The 20,948-nt window shown below is 39.2% G+C and overlaps 1 protein-coding gene across 6 annotated transcripts in view; it reads right to left on the bottom strand.

The window, feature by feature from the left end:
- The window catches only part of anks1ab (ankyrin repeat and sterile alpha motif domain containing 1Ab), a 72,064-nt gene that overhangs the window by 16,693 nt on the left and 34,423 nt on the right, over positions 1-20,948 (bottom strand). For all 6 annotated transcript variants that reach the window (XM_036124613.1, XM_036124614.1, XM_036124615.1 and 3 more), the window contains 6 exons: positions 12,167-12,265; positions 11,098-11,244; positions 8,397-8,504; positions 3,681-3,851; positions 2,207-2,344; positions 1,935-2,006 (listed from right to left, as the gene is read on the bottom strand). In XM_036124613.1, coding sequence (XP_035980506.1) covers positions 1,935-2,006; positions 2,207-2,344; positions 3,681-3,851; positions 8,397-8,504; positions 11,098-11,244; positions 12,167-12,265 — 735 coding nt within the window. The remainder of the gene's footprint in view (positions 1-1,934; positions 2,007-2,206; positions 2,345-3,680; positions 3,852-8,396; positions 8,505-11,097; positions 11,245-12,166; positions 12,266-20,948) is intronic.

The following is a 20,948-nucleotide window of genomic DNA, read 5'->3' as shown; positions in this document are numbered from 1 at the left end:
ACTCTGTTATAAACACCATCCTTTCCCTGTTTGATTAAGATGACGTCTCACTTGAAAAAAACTCAGTGTCTTCTCCAGCTCTGCCATCTGCTTCGTAACAAATGACCCTCTCAAAACACACCACTGCACCGATTCCTCTCTTAAATGGCCATCATTGCATGTCTGCCCACAAAATTCATTGGTTCAGGTTAATATACAAATCTCTCCTTCCTCTTTTTCCCCAACCTGCAGAAAAAGGAAAGAAAAACTGGACTCCTTTACCTCTAAGGTGGCTTTTATTGTGGGATTTGTGAAGATGGTTGCTGGTTTATTTAACTTAGCTGAATTTTTGTCACCATGTTTACTTAGAATAGTGTTTGTACTGGTTTTATGTGTCCTCTTTTATAACTTCCTTTCCACACTCCCTCAAGAGGTCCTGCCTTTTGTAAGGACAGATTAATAAATGAGAAACTAGAAAAAACTGTTCCTGCGTAACAGTGAGTGAGAATGCTAATCTGCTGAATGATTTGAGCAGAAGATGCAGAAGATCCCTGCAGAGAAGAAAAAGTAGCTGAAAAACATTGAAATCAGATTTGAAGAATTTGAAAAAATTGCAGAATTTGAAGGGATTTGAAGAATTTGAAAATTTTGAAGAATTTGAAAAAACTGAAGAATTAGAAGAAATAGAAGAATGTGAAGAATTTGAAACATTTGAAGGGATTTGAAGAATTTGAAAAAAATTGAAGGAATTGAAAAAATTTGAAGTAATTTGAAGAATTTGAAAGAATTTGAAGGAATTTGAAAAAGTTGAAGAATTTGAAAAAATTTACAAAAAATAAAAAATGTGAAGAATTTGGAAGAATTTAATTTAATTTGAAGAATTAGAACAATTAGAAGAATTGGAAGAATGTGAAGGATTTGATGGAATTTGTATCAATTTGCATTGATTTCAATGGGAACAGCCATAAAAATCGCACAAAAAGTGAAATATTTTAAAAAGAGTAAAAGTTAGCATAACCATGAGATATAGCAGTCATGCCGGGAACAAGCTGAACGTTTTGACACCAAAATTGTTAAAATCGGTTGAAGTATGCGGGAGTAGTTAGACACCCACGGAATAATAATAATAAAGAAAAACAGGAAAACAATAAGTGAGAATGCTGTATAGCAAAGAAGCCTGCTCATAAATCGAAACCTCCATGTGGACAAGCCGTATGCATTGTGGAGAAAAGTTTCATGGTGACATGAGACAACGACAAGAACTAGATCTGGAGGAGTCAGGGTGAGGCTTTCAAAGCAAAGACCGCTGTGCCAGCAGTCAGGCATGGCGGCGGTAGCATCATGCTGAGTAGCAGTTTCGTTTCCAGTGGCACTGGTGCATCGCACAAAGTAGATGTAATACTGAAAAGGGAGGACTACCTTTAAATTGTTCCGCTTCACTTTAAAGCAAACAACTAGAAGGTTAAAACTTGGACAAAGCTAGGTGCTCCATCAGGACAATGATCCCAAACTACCATAATAAAATATTTGTGAAGGGAGAAAACAGGCAAACGATGTTTTAAGAACGGTTCTCCAAAGGCCCGATGAAAAGGATTTATGGAATAAACTTAAAACCAGAATATCGACCAATTTGAATGTATTCTACGGGAAAGTGGAGAAACATTCAGCCTCAATTATTAGATAATTTTGTTGATGGTAACAAAACGTGTGTGGTCAAACTTTCTAAGGGTCACTGGGGACTTAACTAACTGTTTTCTCACTGTTGTTAAAAGTCTATGAATTTGTTCATTGTACGAACAGTAAAATTGAATTAACAAACTCAAATTATTAATTAAAAGCCCCTAATTCCCATGACGAGCGTTTGTAAACTTCAGAACATAAACATATTCGTTGTCAGTCAGAGCAGGAAAAACAAAAAAAGTAAAAACCAAGAAAAAGTTTTCTCTACAACTCACCCGGATTTTTGCACAGGCATCTTGTGTGGACTCAATCCCTCGTAAATCCCTGATTATCAATGATCCTAAATACTGCGTGGGGTGGGGGGAAACAAAAAATAAAATCAATCAAAACACAATCCGAATGCAACATCATCACGGCTGACGACAAATCAAAAGTCAAATCAAAAGAAGAGACAAAAAAAAAAAAAGTTTCTTTCATGGAAGTAAAAACTTAACCAGATGGTTGGAATGTTTCCGCCTGGGTGCTGAAGACAGAAAAGGATACTTACTGTCGCCTCGTACCTGCAGGAGTCCAGGATGAGCTTCTCCGGCTGGTGATGCCAGGCGGACACGGTGGCGTACGTGGCGGAGTGGCTCGGCGGCCGGACGTTGACACGAGACTCTTTGTGTCGTTCGCTGTGTCTGTCCTGCAGAGAGGCAGAGTCAGAGGCCTGTTGGACGCCGCCGCACCCCGCCGTCCACTCCAGCTCAAAGAACGTTTGACTCCAGATGCTAATCTGTGTCTCTGTTGAACTGCTGAGTTGAAAGACCTCTAACTGCTGCATATTAAAGTAAAAGCATCTGAAGTCTGTCTGGTCAGCACTTTTCGGTGAGTCGTTTTTTTTTTTTTTTTTTTGATATCCGGGTAGGCTCATAAATATTCATGCATGTTCAGCCTGCAGGTCATGCAGGATGTGCTGAGCTCTTTCATAAATCACTTGTCAGAATAAAATGTACTCATGATAATGACACAATGACGATCAATCAGAGATACGTGGATTTAAGACGCCATTCTCACTGGGCAGTGCAACGTATCTCTTTTTTTTTTTTTCTGGGGATGTTCCTGTGTCTTTCTTTCTTTCTTTCTCTTTGCCTCACTGAGTCAGACACCTGGCGGGCAAGCTTGACTGTTTTTGTGTCGCAGTTTGACCTTTAGCAAATGCTAAAATTTGATCACAGCGGTATTTTTAGCTTCTTCTCTTGCAAAAATAATCCAAGACACTCAGGGAGGCTGAGCTGGGTTTCGTGAGATAGAAATCGGTGGGGAGGTCCGTGTTTATTGTTGAATCCAGCCATATCTTAGCTTTCAGTGATGTAGTTTTCCTACGGAGCAATGATTATATGCAGATGCACGAAAACAAAGACGTCATTTAGGTTTTTAGCATATATTTTATAAGAGTTTTGACCCAAGTGCTGGAAAACCTTTTAGTGTTTATTTTTCTGTTTTAATCTGTGCTCACAGATGCATTTCTGTCATTTCTGACCCGACTAAACTTGCGTAAATTCATCCAAAATGTTTCACTCTGAGCTACGATCGAATGAGTTTAGCTTGCTGAATTTAAACGTGTTATTAAAAATATGCAAGGAGTTGCAGGTTTTTTTTTCTTAATAACCATAGGACACAGCATTAGGATGTAAAATGTTACCGTTTCATTTTAATTTGAACTTACCACATTAGGATGTTTCATGGAGAATGCATTTGATAATTGCGAATAAATGGACAGAGATGCATTTTTTTTGTCGGAGCGAAATCTCCATGGGATTAAAATCTGCCCACTAATTATACCGCTATATTAAACCGCGGATGAACACAACAGTTCTGCCTCTGGGAAGAAAGCAAATGTGCTGAATCCTCCTCCATTTTTCTTAAACTATTAATTCTCTTATGCTAAGCTGCAGTGGGTGTGTTATTTCTTTTAAAGTTTTTTTTTTTTTTTATAATTTTTTTAGTCAAGATCCAAGTAACTGGAAGTTAAAACTCACTACAGAGCGAGGCCTCTCATTATAGGATCGCAGGGAAATGCTACAGTCTTGGTCGAGCGCTCTTCGCCTTCGGTCGGACTCGGTCAGGGGGAGGAGCATGTCCATGGAGCGACTGGTGTAGGGGTCCAGCTGACTGAGGGGTGAGGTGGTCTGGGACAGGAGGTCGTGGAACTGTCACAGAAACACACACAGACATACGGAGCCGATTATTGGCCTGAAAGCGTCGGTGTCCCTGCTCTCCAACCAAAGCTTAGCCCTTGACAACAGATCCTTCCCTCGGTTCATTTTAGCTCGGTTTAATCTGCCTGACACAAATTCAAACATTGTCTCCTGAACCGAAAGAACAAAAAAAAACCAAATTATCTGATTCAAGTATTCCAGCATGAGAAAGCAGCACACCACAGGATGCTGGTTAACTTTTATCAAAGCTCCGGTTATCCAAAATGCATCAACATAAATGCTAACTAACTAAAAAAAAAACCACTATTATAGGTCATAGAGAGAACATGAACTGACCTTCCAGTCAAATTATGCACATTAGGGATATCTTCTGTACCAACAAAATTATACACTGCAAAATCAGAACTAAAAATAAGTAAAATCTTCTTCAAATGAGTGTATTTGTCCTTGATTTGAGCAGGTAAATAAGATTATCCGCCAATGGAAAGAGTAATTTTACCCCTAAAATACGATAATTAGATGTAATGCACTTGAAATAAGTTGATGGAGATGAGTTCTTCCATTTTAAGTGCAACAAACATATTCCATTGACAGATTATCTTATTAACCTACTCAAATAAAGTACAAATACACTCATTTCAAGAAAATTTTAACTTATTTTTTAGTTAAGTTTAGTCTGTTTTTTGCAGTGTAGAAAATGGTCATTCTCCACATTATAAGTTTAAGAATCCGCAGAAAAAAACGTTGAAGACTTAATAATCTTAAAGTCATTGCTTTTTAGGAGAGGTTCGTTAGAGCTGTTACGGGGCGTAAATATCTTACTTGCAGCTAAGAAAGGTCAGTGTAATCCTGGTTTGGAGAATCTGGGAGGAATTGTCATGGCGTTAAGATAACAGCTATTTAGGAAATGCCCACTGAAGGGTAGATTTCCACCCTGTGAAGCAACCCTCGTGCAATAACTCTTCCAGCAGTTTAAGCAAGCGCTAGAATATTAAATGTCTCACCCTTGTCACTCATGTACAAGACAGCTGTCGACATAGTCACGTTTTTTTTTCCAAACAATGCCAGAGGATGAACGCGTCCTGCTGTGAATCTGTCAGGTCTCAGAGTTAGGCCTATTTAATCCCAAAACAACTGCTGATCCTGCATACAACTAAATGAATACAGGCGCATCTCAATAGATTTACTGTTTCATTGAAAAGTTCATGTATTGCAGTAATTCTGGATTTAATACACGTGGGGATATATTTCAAGTCTTTATCTATCTATTCTAACATCGATGATTAAAATTAAAACACAACGTTCAGTTTGTCCGAAAGTTGGTAGAATTGCAATGATAGAAAATGCCGATAAAAATTGCTTTCAATTTTGAAATATTATGTTATGGCTATGCAGCTATGGAGAAGAGTGCAGCTGGTCATCATTCACACCCTCCCAAAGAAGGGTAAGCCACAAAAAGTCAGCGCTAAAGATGGCAGCCTCCTCCAGGCAGATTAATGGATTGTTGAGTGGAAGGAAAAAATGCGGCAGCAACGGATGCAAAGGCATTAAGCGTAATTACAGCTTTCAGAGGCTTTTAAAGCAAAGCCTGTTCAAGATTTTAGGGACGATACACAACGGGTGGATTGTCTCTGGAGACACAGATGTGTCCTGGACATGAACTAAAGCTGTCGTATCCGTTGTGCTAAGCCAACCGTCCACCAGAAACAATGCCTTACCTGGGCTAACAGAAGACACAACATGATTGTTTTTTTAAGTTTTCATTTTTTATAACTGAATCAGGGAAACAAAATGAACTTTTTGATGATATTATCATTATTTTTTTTGAGATGCACAACTAAGAAAGTTCCTTGTGTTATTTGTTTAACGACCCTTACAGTGATATACAGCGTTAGCGGAGGCTTCCACGTCAGATTTTATTTTTCTGTCTAATCTGGTTTATACAGTTATCGTCTTTTTTCTGCAGCCTTTTGTCTTTTACTTTGTAACGACTCAGTTTTACTGTCGGTAGTTGTCAAGGAAACAGCAAAAATAGTGCCAGTGTAACCAAGAGCCTCACGGAGAGCTATTCATAGAGAATGCAAACTAACTTTTTAGACCTTCTTGCTTTTCATGTAAATGAAAAGCAACAAGCCCATTTTTTCGCTAGTTTGCCACTAATAATAATACAATTGGTTGATTTTACAGCTTTGAATTGTTTCACTAAACCTGGTGAAATAGTGGCTTAAACAAAGCTTTTTTTTCTTGTCTTTATGTATTGTTACTTTCTGCTGTTATTATTTTGTACCAATTTTTCTCTTACGTTTTGTTTTTCTGCTTGTTTTAAATAATTTTTTTTTTCTATTTGTAGTTTTAAAGATGTATGATGTTTAAACGCTGAGCCAGGGACTAAGCCTGAAAAAAAAAGCATTCAGCTGGAAGGCCGACAAACAATCCCTTTTCCCCAAGAAATGGAACAGTGCTGTATGTCCTCTCCAAGATTAAATGATTTCTAATATATATATATATATATATATATATATATATATATATATATATATATATATATATATATATATATATATATGCACAGATGTATACATATATATATATATATATATATATGAAATGTGACTAATACAGTTTGCTTCAACTGTTTGAAGATTTTTACAGTTTTGATGCTATGAGACTCGCTCTTAAATCGGCTACGTTCAGATGAACTGTTATCATAACTGGCCCATGAAAAATTCATGATTCTTCATGATTCCCTAAACTGAGATTTATTTGACTGCTGTATACTAAGGACATTGAATCATCCAGAAAAAAAAATACTTTTAAAAACTCCATTAACTAAAAGAAACCAAACACATAAAGAAAAGTAGCTTCAAAGTGACATAGAAAGTCAGGAAAACAGTTAAAATATCTTAGCGTTTAGAAAGCAATCCCCCTTATCAGTTCCAGTTAATGGCAGCTGCTTTAGTCCTTATTGATGGCCCGCAGAAAGCTTTCTCATTACCGTGGTTTCACACAAGAAGCAAATCACGATGGGTAAAGACAAACAAGCGCTCTCAAGAACGCAGCAATCTCAGTGTTTCAAAAATACACTGGTGACATTAGTTACAGGTGTTTTAGTGATCACCATTGGGGCCAAGATGTAGGCTGACTTACACGGAGCGTAACAAAAACAGCAAAAATATTTTCCCTGGAGAGTTTGCTCGATAGCATGACATGTTTCACGGACTACAAATTGAAAAAACAGAATGCGTCGCTTGTATTTTTTTGCGTCACCCTGTTGACTCTGACCCTGTTAGTCCCGCCTCTTAAATACGGCTCTACCAGCTCGTTACCAGACTGATACGCAGTGTTTAACGGCGCAGATAAGTCGGCCTGGCCAGGCTATGCTTCATCTAGAAATAGGAAGATCCAGATTCAACTATCAACCGGATTCCACATCACCTAGAGAGCCAGATTTATAATATGTAGCGCTCTCTGTTCTCCATATTATCAATCTGGTTCAGCTCCGGTCAGGGAAAGGAGGGGCATTCAGCAGAACTTTATGAGCTGATTGGGCGAATCGCCTACCGAAGGTTGGTTTTAGCCAATCACGGTAGCAAATGAAAATGTAAGCAGCAGGCGCCATGAGAAACCACAACAGGTTACGCTGATCAAGGCACTTCTCGCTGTTCTTCTTTTAAAGAAGAAATCTCTTGTGCTGCCTTGTTTATTTTGGTTCGGCTGCGGACTCGGCAGCTCCCGCTTTTGTCAGAGCTGATGTGTCCCGCCTTAAACCGCGATCCTTCAATGCGATTGGCCCGAACCGTTTTTGGTTCGGTCACAAACGTTTAGAGACAAGATGGATTCTCGTGTGTTTGTGAATGCACGGATACCGCGATAATTCAGCTTGCAGGCAAGTTTAGATTCCACAGGCACTCCTCACAAGATTTCCGACAGAGGAGATTAAAGGTGTAAACATCCTAGTGTGGATGGAGACATGTAACCAAGACAATTTAGACAAAAATGTGAAAACGAACAGAGTGGCTAACAAAACTCTTAGGCGGTTTTAGAGAAAGAGAAGAAAGCTGCATCAACGGTCTGATCACCTGACTTGAATAAAACTGAATTTCTGATGAAACTGAGCTGAAGAGGCCCATGAAACCTTCAAGATTTGAAGTGGAAGAATGAGTCAAAATCACACCTGAGAAATGCATGCAAATAATCTATCCCAGTAAAATATGTCAGGACCAAAAGTAAGCTTTTCTACTTGTATTTAATTGTATTTCAGCTAAGTGTTCAAGACTTATTCCTGCTCATTTCACTTTACTGCACACAATTTATGGGTTTAACTGTGTTGATTTCTTCATATTTGGGTTGTTACCGACTTCTGATGTAATGTTGATGTCAATAGCGCCGTTACAAATACATTTACTAAGAAAAAGTTAACGTGTTTGATGTCTTTTTGTGGGCAGCAAATAACAAAATCCCACTAAGTCAACACCAGCATAATGAGAAAGAGGCTAGATTGAACGTTAAGTATGTAAACTTCATATTCAGTCTTACCATAATTGGGGAGAGCCGTCGGGATTTAGACGGAGCTTCCTCATAGGGTCTCTCTGCGAGAGATGCAATGATCCTCTTCCTGTGGCCTAAGGGCCCGACTTTAATAACCTGCAGGGAACGACATCCGTCCATGAATTCCCATTTCACCATCACCTGAATATCTCAAGCAGAACAATTTATCCAGACAAAGCCAAGAGACATGCATCCAAAACACACCGAAGTACTTGATGGCATGTACCCTTCACTGGCAGGCAAAACGAAGTGACACTCGTCAATAATTTAGCCTCAATCTGTTTTGCTGCGAGCCTAAAGTACAACACTGTGTCCTTCTTACAACGCTCCATAATTCACGAGCCATTTTTGAGCGATGAGCTGCAAAAACCGAGAAGACCTTATAGAACATTATCGAGAAATATAGCATATGCACAGTACACCTATGCATTGTGTTTGTCCTGCTTTAGATTTATGTTTATAGTCTACTGCACAAGATTATCACTTACCCATAAGCCAAATCTGTTCATTTACAAAGACCACGTCAGCTCATGCGTCTAAAAGTCTTAGAGGATGAAGCAAATGTTCATTTCGTGTAGTCCAATCCCATCACCTTAATACTATGTATTTGCATAATTGGCTATTAACATTCATGCTCATCCTCAAAGGGTGGATGTTGAGTGATTAATGTTACATTTGCAATTATGTTCCTGGTACAAAACCTTCCAGAACAAGCTCATATAATTCTTTGTCCGATGGGTTCAATTACTTAGAGGCAGAAGAAGCAAATGGCCTGTGCATCTGATTTCTGGTTATGTTTTTATGATCATCATCCATGACAAAAAAAAAAAAAAAGAAATCCAGCAAAACCAGTGAAAACGGAGCTTGCGAAAAAAAAACTTAACGTGGAATTATAATGGAAACCTGACCCGGCTCATAGATCATCAAGGAGCCCGATGCTATTTGCTGTAAAATGCTGAAGAGGATGTAGGAAATGTAATGGGCAAAGAGAGTTCTGCCAAGATGCTCAGAGGCAGTTCTTGCCGCTCTGCACACTGAGAGTAATGTGCCTCGCACTCAGACCCCCATCTTTCTTCATCGCAGTGTGCTGGACACCATCCCTCTCGCACTGCATTGGCAGCGAGCTTTGGCCGCTGCTAATGCAGCCCTGTCTGCTATTTTACCACCACTGCCTTTTCATTTACTGCAAACAGATGCTGAAAACATAATGCATTATATTCAAACACGCTTGCTCTCAGGTTTCTACGTTATCTAATGACATAACACACGCTATGGCTGACTATGGCTTTGCTCGCGTAGTTGCCCTCCGTTACCGTGGCTAACATACAACATGTGTGTCACTGATGCTAAAACATTAGCATTTCGCTTAATTAGAGATTTTAAATAAAAAAAAAGGCACTTGTGTTACCAGTGCATAACATAAAAGATTTATGGTCGAAAAATAATGTTTTTAACCCTTCTATTAAGGGAACATTTTTTTTAAAGTTATACAAATAAACCAAAAGACTAAGACCAGTAACTCCCAATCTGTTGGACAATGTGTCATATTCTCTCAGATGTTTGGGTTTTGATTTGCTTTGGCATTTATGACAGCATGTTCTTGTTGCTTTCTAAAGGATCTTGGTGTATTTACTGCATTTCTGTGTTCATTTTTGCCATATAAGGTCTTGCCGTATTAGTTAATGCATCTGTGTTTGGTTTCTTACTTTATACTTGTGTTATTGGATTCGTTTCTTCTAGATCTCTATTTATCTTTTACCTGTTGTTGATAATTTTTGTAACTAAGCTCAGTTCTATTCCTTCATTCTGCCTCAACTGCAACAGTTCCTACGCTTAACTCTTCTGTTTTTTTATTTTTTTTTGTGGGTATTTTTTGTGTCTGCGACAGTTTCCAGTTTGCTTTTTGGGAAAAAAAGTTTAAAAATCATGTGTCATTTTCCTTCCCCTTCACAATCAAGCTTTGTGTTGGTCTATAACGGGGAATCCTGATAAAATACATTCATGTTTGTGGTTGTTCTTATGCAAAATAGTTAAATAAAATATATATACTTTCCTAAAAGAAATGTGTGACATTTGCAAACAAATCTTAACTGCTTTTAAAGATGCATTACAAAAAAATTGACTGGTCATATCTGTTCTTTTTGTCTTTATTTTCAGTTTCTAAACCATTGAATGTTTTGAAAGCCTTAAGAAAAAAATCTAAGCTCTACTCACAACTTACGCACAATTTAAAGAACCGCTTGAACTAAAAGGCAACATGCATCTCTCTGCTGGATCGACTGCTTTAAAATCGTAATGAACCAGTCCTCCTTTCTTAATCACTGATTATCATCAAATGTCACACATTTTCTCTAAAGATTAAACCAAATTAGACTTTTCTTGTCATCACTCACCCCTTTTCTCCCTAATTTACATTATCTGTTACTCATCGACCAATTACTCAGTGATTTAGAAAATCTTTGAGCTGTAGTTTTAGAAATGTGTCTGTCACTGAAGCACTTTTTTTTTATTTTTCAACACTCCACTATAAAGTGCCTCACAACCTCAAACTGAAGCCACAACATTTCTGTGTCAGTGAGAAACAGTTTCTAATGCCGCACAAGTGAAATTTCAAGGAAATGTTTGCGTCACTTCAACACGTTAAATGTTTAAAATTAAATAAAAGTTAAATATTTCAAAGAATTCTTACATTGACAATCTCCAGCTCCCACAAGTTCTTTACGCACTCCAGGGTTCGGTAGCCGTTAGACAGAAAGTTGGGCAGATACTCATGCAGGCCAAGGCCGTCCAACCAAGAAGCTAAAGATGTGCTGCCATCACAACCCAGTGGTTTCACCTGCAGACAGAAAGATAGATGTGTGTGAATGCAAGTGCTGTGGTGCTAACTTTATATTAGGACTTAAAAATAAAACTTAAAATAAACCTAGTTTCCTGTTTCACTTCTACTTGACGAACGCAGGGCTCTGCCTTGTTACCTTAACACAAGACCTCAAGTTATACGCAATTACCTAAGTGATTTGATAATCATTTGAAAATGTATGTATTCTTTAGGGAAAAAAATATAATGTTCCCAATACTAAACAACTGTTTTTATTTTATTTTTTACCAACATCTTAAAAAGCCAAACGTCTCATTTTTGGTGCACTAACATGTTTATATTGGCCTGTAATTCAAGCACACAGGTCAACCTCCATCTATTTATCCATCCTTGCATCTACACATTTCTTCAGCCATCCACCCATCTCTTCATGCATCCTTCCTATAATCCATCTCTGCATCCATCTTTCCATCCCCCTATCATCACTGCATTCGCCTACCATCTATCCATCCAACACATGGAACCTCCTAAAGCAAATTATCAAGAAATGTCCTTAGGTTGTGTGATCAAGATTAGAATTAACAAATAAGGAATATTAAAATAAAAGATGGCAAAGTCTAAATTCAGCAGAAAAAAAAATCTACATTTATCAGTAAACAATGCAATGCTCGGTTAAGCTCTGTTTGGATAAAGCGACGTGAACTCGTTCATGAATGGATGAGCGTTTCAGATTCATTTGCGCCACAGTTTCCAGCCTAAAACCGATTACTGTGTTAAGTGCAGAAGATGATCATTTCCGCTCTGAAGAACTAATGCTGAAGGGAACAATATCACATCTACATCCATTCACAATCAAAACCTTTATCTCGCTTCGTTTCTGCCATTTGACCACTGCTGCTGAAGTATTAGAGTCTGTCCTTCTGGATGTGGTGTTAAGTACCTTGGGGAAGCTGCGTGCTGCATGGAGGATTTTCTTTCTGTGTCCTGGGTCAGTGATCCCCATGTCTCTTAAATCTTGGTCCTCCATCACGTTACTTCCCTGCATGTGCACAGACACGAGAGAAACATGCAAATAAACTCACTCACACACAGGCGCAACCACGCGGACGAAATCGCCGGAAAACATCCACGCAAACAGCCTCTCTCAGCCACAATTTTTGATGCCAGACTGTATAATAAAGAATAAATAAATAAAAAAAAAAACCAAGTCTGCTTCATATCATGTAGTACATGTCATTTACACACATATGAACATGCAACGTTTGCTGCGGAGAATATCTGATCAATAAAACCCAGTGTGACTCCTTCCACGCGTTTCCCTGAGAGCAGCAAATTGTAGCTGCACATGTGCAAGCGCAGAGAAAATGCACATCTCTGACACGGGCACTAACAACAGAGTGGGAGGACAATGAAGTCAAATAAATTGTGCATGCCAAGAGTAATCAATCTAATCTGGTGCGACTCAGAGAGAGCAAAGCCTCCACAGCAGCAGCAGCAGCAGCAGCATCTACAGGACGCCTTTGCTGCCGTCTCAGTGTGTGCCACATAATTACATCCATTATTTCACTATTTCTCTCACAATCCCTGCTTGATTAAAGCCGTTTAACCAACTACAATTAGAACTTTATTCAAAAATCCTGAAGTTTGGACTGAAAAGCAGATTCTTGTCTAACTTCGTGGAGATGTTCAGCCACAGCTCCAAAGGTTTTCTTTTCTTCTTCCCTTTTGTAGGCAGGAATAAAGTCACAAGGACAAGCAGGAAAATGAGGAACTAAATGTTTTTTTTTTGCACCAACACGCTGCTGCGGCCAATTCACCCCGGCCAAGAATGTTTAAACGCCCTCTTTACTCAATCTGCTTTCGCTGGATTGATTTCAGAGCACACAATGCAGCAGCGTCCATAGGCCTGCATCAGGGCGCAGTCAGGAGATTACTCACTGATCGCTGTAATAAAAGGTCAAAATGAAGTTGGGTCGGACGTGAGGGAGGCCCAAAATAGATTCTCTGCTTTTATTAACACAGTTTGAAGTTTGATGATGCCTTGGGGGACTCTGCAAACTTATTATTTCATGCTGCATTGGAAACATGTGACTGGAATGTATGGTTCAGTTCTTACATAGCTCATGAGCTACGGTGGCTTGATTTAATCGGATACGACTCGCAGATGTAGCCATGGAAGAAGTCCTTCATCTCACTAAATGCACTCCGTTAAAGCGCCGTATTGGTCTCCCCCAGAGAGGAATTATATAAAAAAAAAAAAAACTAAATAAATTTGTTACAATTTCTAGACTCAGTGGGCGTTAATGGTGAACCGAAGAGGAAAAATAGGTTTATGTGTTACAATATGTATGTTCATTTCCACATTATACCAACTGAAACAGAAAGGGCCGCAGTCTCTGATGCAATATTAATGTGGCAGATATGCAATGTAAATGCATGATGGGTGGGTTTTAGATGCTCTACACAAGACAATATGCCTGACTGCCACTTTCGTTTGGAAATTAAAGCAACAAAGCATGATGTTATAGTAAGAGAGAGAGAGAGAGAGAGAGCACGAAAAAAGAAGGAAATTATGTGGAATTTCAGACTGAGAGAAAACGTGTAGGCATAAAGGCAGAGAATGAAAGCCACAGCCGCCCCACTTCTTGTGGCATGAAAGGAGCACAAAATGATAATCGTCGTGTAAAAATTATGAGAATGGGCGCACAGCTGTTCATAATTTATGATCCCTCAAAAGCCACCTCTCCCAGCAATCATCACATGCAGAGCGCCTTGCTGAGCCATGCCGGTGCCGGCCCCTTCGCTCTGAGGGGAGAGTAAGGGGCGACTTTGCAACACCCATAGTGCATTATCTTCAGCTGCGACGCTGGTGGTTTGTCGGTACGGTGAAGCGTACACGTTCCCGTGGAACCGGAACCGCATCGAAGGAACTGGTCTAGGGTGAATCGCAGTTACAACTTGCAACACAACGTGTGTTGTTTATCAGACGGGGCATAAAAACTAAAAGTCTGATGTTATAAAACATGCAGGTCAAACTCAATGCAGTCAGTGTTATAATTTATATTATGGTGTTCCACAAGACATAGTTTTAGGCCCCACATTTTTTTTTTCATCTTTATATGCTACGCCAGAATGATCATATCAGGAGGTGCAGCATTCATTTTGATAGCTGTACTGATGACACAGAGCCTTATGTTGCAGCATAAACCCGCAGATGATGAGACAGCTATGCAGCTACTATAAAATAATAAGTTTAAGATAAACATTTAATCTGGCTACAAATGTTGATTTGGCAAAGAAAGGACTTAGTAAATGTTTCTCACAATTCTCAGCGACTTTTCCAGAATGTCTGAATGCCCACCTGAAAATGATCCTGCTACGTCAAACAACTTTTATCACCAAATATATCGCCGGCATAGAAAACCTGAATGCATGGTGCTTTTTATAGCTGCTAATGCTTATTGCAGTCCAAATAGTTCCCAAATAAATTGTTACTGGATATAGGGATTTTGCCATAACAATATATTTGCTATATATTGTGCAGCCCTGCTTTCCAAAGGCCACGTATCTTTTTGATCAAAATTGAAGTAAATTTTTACTTTATTTTGTTCAGTTGCTTTTTTTTTTCTTCCTCAAATATAATAGTATTAATTTAATTAAATTCCAATTCAGTTTTATTTATAAAGCACCAATTAACAACAAATGTCATCTCAAGACACTTTACAAAGTTGGTTCAAATAAATCATACAGAGAGATCGATCAAAAGGTTTTCTATCTAAGAAGCCCAGCAGATTGCATCGAGTCAGTAGATAAATACCAGATTCATCTTTAGGACCAGGTATTCATGGACTATTCAAAATTTGATGATAATTAAAATGTAAGTTTATGTTTTAGCTCTATTTTTTATATGGTTAAAATATACTTTTTTTAATTCATATTACTTGTTCGGCTGAAACCAAATATCTAACCCAACACAGCCTTTTAATATTAAATCAGGCTCTTTTATTTTAATTTTTGTTGCTTTAGGGCAGTAAGGATTATCACATTTATTTCCATTTGCCTAATAGCAGAACATTTTAAAGAGGCTTTTTAATGGCTTTCTTCAAAATTCAAGTAAGACGCAGGTTTTTTTTTTGTACACGAGATGAATGTGTTTTGGTGTGAAATGTGCATATCAACCCCAGAACAAAAGAAGAAACCTTTTGAAGATGCTGGCTGAGAATGGAAAGCGATAGTGTCGTTAGCCACTGTGTAGTAAGCCCCTGAAAGTCCATTCATGGAGAATGAAGCTCTTACTGCAAAAGCAACACACACAAAAAAAAAGCCAGCTTACAGTTTGTAAATGCACCCAGGGACAAAGACTGTCATTCGGTCAGCCGATACTTTGGCCATAAAGAAGTGTGAGGGTGGTAGCAACACGCTGTGGGGGGCGTTTCGCTGCATTAGAAAACGCTGAACCCGCCTATATAGATGGCACAATGAGCACAATAGCTAACGTACAAATTTTGAAGCATTATCAGCCAGAAAGTTCAAGGTTGGATATGAAGACGCATTCAAAATGAATGTAGCTCATTGACGATAACAGCAATGAGTTGGAGCGGCTATCTCAAAATCCCGCTTTCAAAGAAAGTGTGCAGAGCTGAAAAGGTGGGCGAGTGGTCTGAAATGGCCAAACTTTTTAGAGACGTTTTGTAGAGGGACACTCAAGATGTTTGACCCAAGTCATATTTTAAATATAACTCTATATAATAAGAAATTGCATGTAAAATTAAAAATAAATCTCAATAATTTTTTCTGTCAGTTAGCAAAATAAAATACATTTTAAAACCCCTTTTGATGTAAGAGATGAAAAGTTAAATTTGATGTCAGTGAGAAAGGTGATGCATCTTTTTAGTGTAGCGTACGCAAATATCTAGTGCTTTAGGTGCTTCCCCAATTTGTCATTTTATATGATATTCTCTCTAGTTGTTAATGATTATTACTGAATCTTATTAGATTCTACTTTGCTTAGCATTCTCTGGAATTATTGATTTTTATTACTGGGATACTTTTGCTTTCTTCCCAGGTTCTGCCATTCACTTTTTGTCGCATTCAGCGGGATGCAGTTTGCTCTGTGCATCAAACCTGATTGATCTAAACGGAATGAAAATAACACAGGGGATCATTCTGTGGCTGTCATTTTGGGGAAAAGGAATCCAATCAAACCTGAATAGAAAATGAGCCATAGTGCTGCCATCTACTGATCAGCCTAACCACCTTTACAACGAGTCCCGCAAATGAGTTCTGATCGATCACATCTGAAACAAGTCTGGCACCGCCTAAAAGGGCACAATATTAAACATTCACAACAGTAGCCTGACTACTCTGACCTTTATCTTGTTTGCCAACCTCCACATCTTTCTGGAGGTTGCATGGGTAATTTGACTGGCGAGCCTAATGATTTATCTCTTTGATGCATCAAGTTCAGCAGACACATTAGTTGTGACACGAACAAGAGCATCTGAATGCTTGATGACCTGCAGTCCCCCGTCACATTTTTGGCCTTGGGAGTTTCCACGAACCAGCGACTCTAAACGCCCAGCGGGCAGCAAGATTCGTCTGTGCGCTTTACAACAACTGTAAATAAAGCAACGCGTTAGAGCACAACATGTTATGAATTAAAAATGCCTTTTTAAGGTAATGTTTGGCACAGCTCGTTTGACGACAATCATTATTTAATGCACCTACATGAAGGCTAGAGCAACATTTGCAGCAAAGCAGTGAGGGGAGAACTTGTTTGAAATATATAAAAAATGCTTGTTTCAATAAACAATGCGAAGGAAATCCATGTACATACAATGAGCCTCCTACTTAAGTATTGACTGTTGTGCGATAGGTGCACATTTGTGACATGTGAATTTCTCCAATGTGAGATCAATAAAGCCTATCTTATCTTATCTTATCTTATCTTATCTTATCTTATCTTATCTTATCTTACATTTAAGTAACTTAAGTCACTTTAGGTAACTTTAAGTAACTTAAGTCAGTAATGTTTAAAATACTGTAAGCTACTACTGCAACTATACCTTCAGCCTGAGGTATGTAGTAACCTGCTGTATTCCCATGTACAAGTCTTAACAAACTAAGTTTTTTTTAACCTTAGGAACTTGAATTGAGAGAGGTTGAAAATGCTGACAGTAAACCATGTTCATGGACGGCTTCCCCTGGAGGCCAGGTTGCCGTCTGTGTAAGCGCCCCGGTGGTCAGACTATTTCACACACTTCCAGGTAATCTTTGGGAATACTCTGATTAGGCCTGGGCCTTTATCGTATCGTTTTATCGTTATCTTGAAAAATTCCTTATCGTGACAAGAATTTGGATCAATCTTGGCAATGATTAAACCCAACTAGTGGTGTCTGAAACCCCCCCCCCCTCACAAACTGCCAGTATTGTCAAGATTGTTATTTTTGCTATTTTCTCCACTGTTGGTTTATTGAGAGCATCAACAAACATGAAGAAATTCAAAAATATAATTAAACGCAGCCACTGTGTGCAGTTTGGTAATATATAAAATCACACTTCTTTATGTAGCTAGAGTCCTGATGAAACGTAAATCGAATTTTGTTTTAATATGTTACATTTTTAAATGTTTTATAGGACCGTATTGGTGCTGACCGACATGTAGTCCGAGCCACACAGTTACCTGAAAAAGACTGCAAGAAGCTGTAAACAGTCTTTTATCATCACCTTTGTCGTTATCAAAACTTTACCGCAATATATGGTGATAAAAAAATTCAAGTCCATGTGATAACTCTGATGTCTCTTACTCACTTTAAACTTAGCTACAAACTCACGGCCGATGTCTTTTCAGTACAAACTCCATTTCACTCTGAAACACATTTTATTTTCTCCATGCACCATGCAGCAACAATTTGAGGCTGTGTCCTGTCCCGGTCTAAGCTGAGTTGGATTAAACTTTGACAGTGGTGCGCTGTGACTCATTGTCGCCCAGCTAAGTGACACAAGCCATCTATCAAACTGCTCCTGACTAGGATGAAAATAGCTGGTCAGCCAGGAAATGGAGCTCTCCTATGTGTCATCACAACTTACTCTTACTTTCTTTCGTTAACCGAGCTGGTGCGAGTGTTGCTCGTAACCCCAGACACATGCGCCGTCGTAGCTGACAGCACTGCTTGCTTTCCGCTTGTCAAACATAACCATAAACGTCTGCTCATTATTTCGAAACAAAAACGCCAACTGTTTTTTGCGCTGCGCTCCGTGGAACTTCGTCGAGTACGGGGGTTTCCAGCTGAAGCCGGCGACAAGCTCAACTTCTGGTTTAAGCGGGCTGTTAAGCATCAAAACCCCGCAGGCCATGCATCCTGTGGGAGAGCGCTCTAAAATCCATTGGGATCATGAATGCAGGAGGCAGGGGAGGAAAAAGCATTGAGCTGCAATTTACAGGACTGTCTCAGAAAATTAGAATATTGTGATAAAGTTCTTTATTTTCTATAATGCAATTAAAAAACATGAAATGTCATACATTCTGGATTCATTACAAAGCAACTGAAATATCGCAAGCCCTTTATTGTTTTAATATCGCTGATTATGGCGTACAGCTGAAGAAAACTCAAAAATCCTATCTCAAAATATTAGAATATTTCCTCAGACCAAGTAAAAAAAAAAATTATAACAGCAAAACAAAATCAAACATTTGAAAATTTCCGTTAATGCACTCAGTACTTGGTTGGGAATCCTTTTGCACAGATTACTGCATCAATGCGGCGTGGCATGGAGGCAATCAGCCTGTGGCATTGCTGAGGTGTTATGGATGCCCAGGATGCTTCAATAGCGGCCTTTAGCTCATTTGCATTGTTGGCTCTGGTGTCTTTCAGCTTCTTCTTCACAATACCCCACAAATTCTCTATGGGGTTCAGGTCAGGGGAATTGGCAGGCCAATCAAGGACAGTAATGCCATGGTCAGTACACCAGTTACTGTGAGAATCTTATGTCGTCTCTTAACCACTACCATACTTGTGATTTAGTTTACTGAACCAAGCTGAGTGTTTTTCAAGGCTCAGGAAACCCTGCAGTGTTTAGAGTTAATTAGACGATTAAAGTGATTAGTTGAATAGCCTACTAGTATACTTTTTCACGATATTCTAATATTTTGAGATAGGATATTTGGGTTTCTTAAGCTGTAAGCCATAATCAGCGATATTAAAACAATAAAAGGCTTGCGATATTTCAGTTGATTTGTAATGAATCCAGAATGTATGACATTTCATGTTTTTTGATTGCATTACAGAAAATAAAGAACTTTATCACAATATTCAAATTTTCTGAGACAGTCCTGTATATAAAAACTAAAAAACATTTTGTTACTAATAAGTTTCTTTTTTTCCTTCCCATTGCACATGCACGTATAGTCTGAAAACGAAACGCGGTCATACTGTATTATATCTATGTGAGCAGTGGTTTCGTCAGATGACATTGGTTGAAGGTACACCCTCTATGCCCTTCAGCTGGTAGTGATTGCACCGTAAGCCAGTTTTAACTCTCCTGGGTGTGATAACGTAGGGTCTGAGTGAATAAATACTACTTATCGGAGACATTCCAAAGAAAAACAGGAGGAAGTCAAGGCAATTCATTTTACAAACGCTAAAAAGAAGATCTCTAAGCTGCATCCTTCCGCCATAACTGTTTATTAATATGGTTGAAGATGAGATGCATCAAGATTTAGCATGGCACTCCGCACCGAAGCTCCTGACTTCTGCTGCATGCAGCAAATGTTGGCTTCATTAACTTACAACCTTATCTTCCCGGGACAAGCTTGGTTGGTGACAACCAGAAGCGGCTGGAAGCTGGGGCCGTTTCGTTGAAGCGGGTAAAGTTACACAGTTGTTGCACAGTGGTGCAGTTGGTAGCACTGGTGCCTTGCCACAAGAAGGATGTGGGTTCCAATCCCAGCCTGGGTCTCACTGCGTGTTCAATAGTATGACTGTTAGGTTGGTCTTTCTAAATGAAATGGCCAAAAATCCAATTGAATATACTCTATGCTTCTAAATCAGAATCTGTAGCTGTAAAGACATTTCGGGGAGTGTTGGCCTAGTGGTTAAAGCATTGCGCTGGGTCCCTGAGCAAGAACCTTAACCCCAGATTGCTCCCCTGGCGTTGCACAGTGGTAACCTGACGCCGCCAGATAGATTTGCTCCGCATATCCATCTGGAAACCTTCCGTTGAAGTAATTTTGGGAAGGGGCGAAAATACTGGTTAGCTGATTGGCCTATGTTGGTGATAGACGGGCCAAATGAACCAATCAGATTCGTCGTCACTCTGTTACGAGCGACGACGAAAACACAACCACAAGCCAAGCTACTCTTCCTGCTGCAGGTAAAGGCTCGTTAGCTCAGCAGAGAAATACTCTGTAATTCCGATAAAACTTGCTCGATAGCCACGCTAACGCTAGTTTCATCGGCTGAAGCCGCCATGTTCTTTAGACTGAACTGTCGCGCTTCTCGTTGCGTCACACCTCAACCCGCCTCAAAGCCAACGCTGATTGGACGTTCGTTTGGTGAACGGCTCCAAATTTTCTTTAACGGAGAGTAGCCAGACTGATCTGCGAGTGAAACCTTGAAAGCTCGCGAGATCAGGATGGTCTCACGAGGCTAGCACAATGGCAGCCCACTGCTGCCCAAGGGGATGGATTAAATGCAGAGAACAAATTTCGTTGCAATGACAAT

The sequence above is a fragment of the Fundulus heteroclitus genome, chromosome 20 (genome assembly GCF_011125445.2).
Source record: "Fundulus heteroclitus isolate FHET01 chromosome 20, MU-UCD_Fhet_4.1, whole genome shotgun sequence".
NCBI lineage: Eukaryota > Metazoa > Chordata > Actinopteri > Cyprinodontiformes > Fundulidae > Fundulus > Fundulus heteroclitus.
Note: the sequence above shows the minus strand (reverse complement) of the source record. Positions and strands in the feature narration are given on the sequence as shown.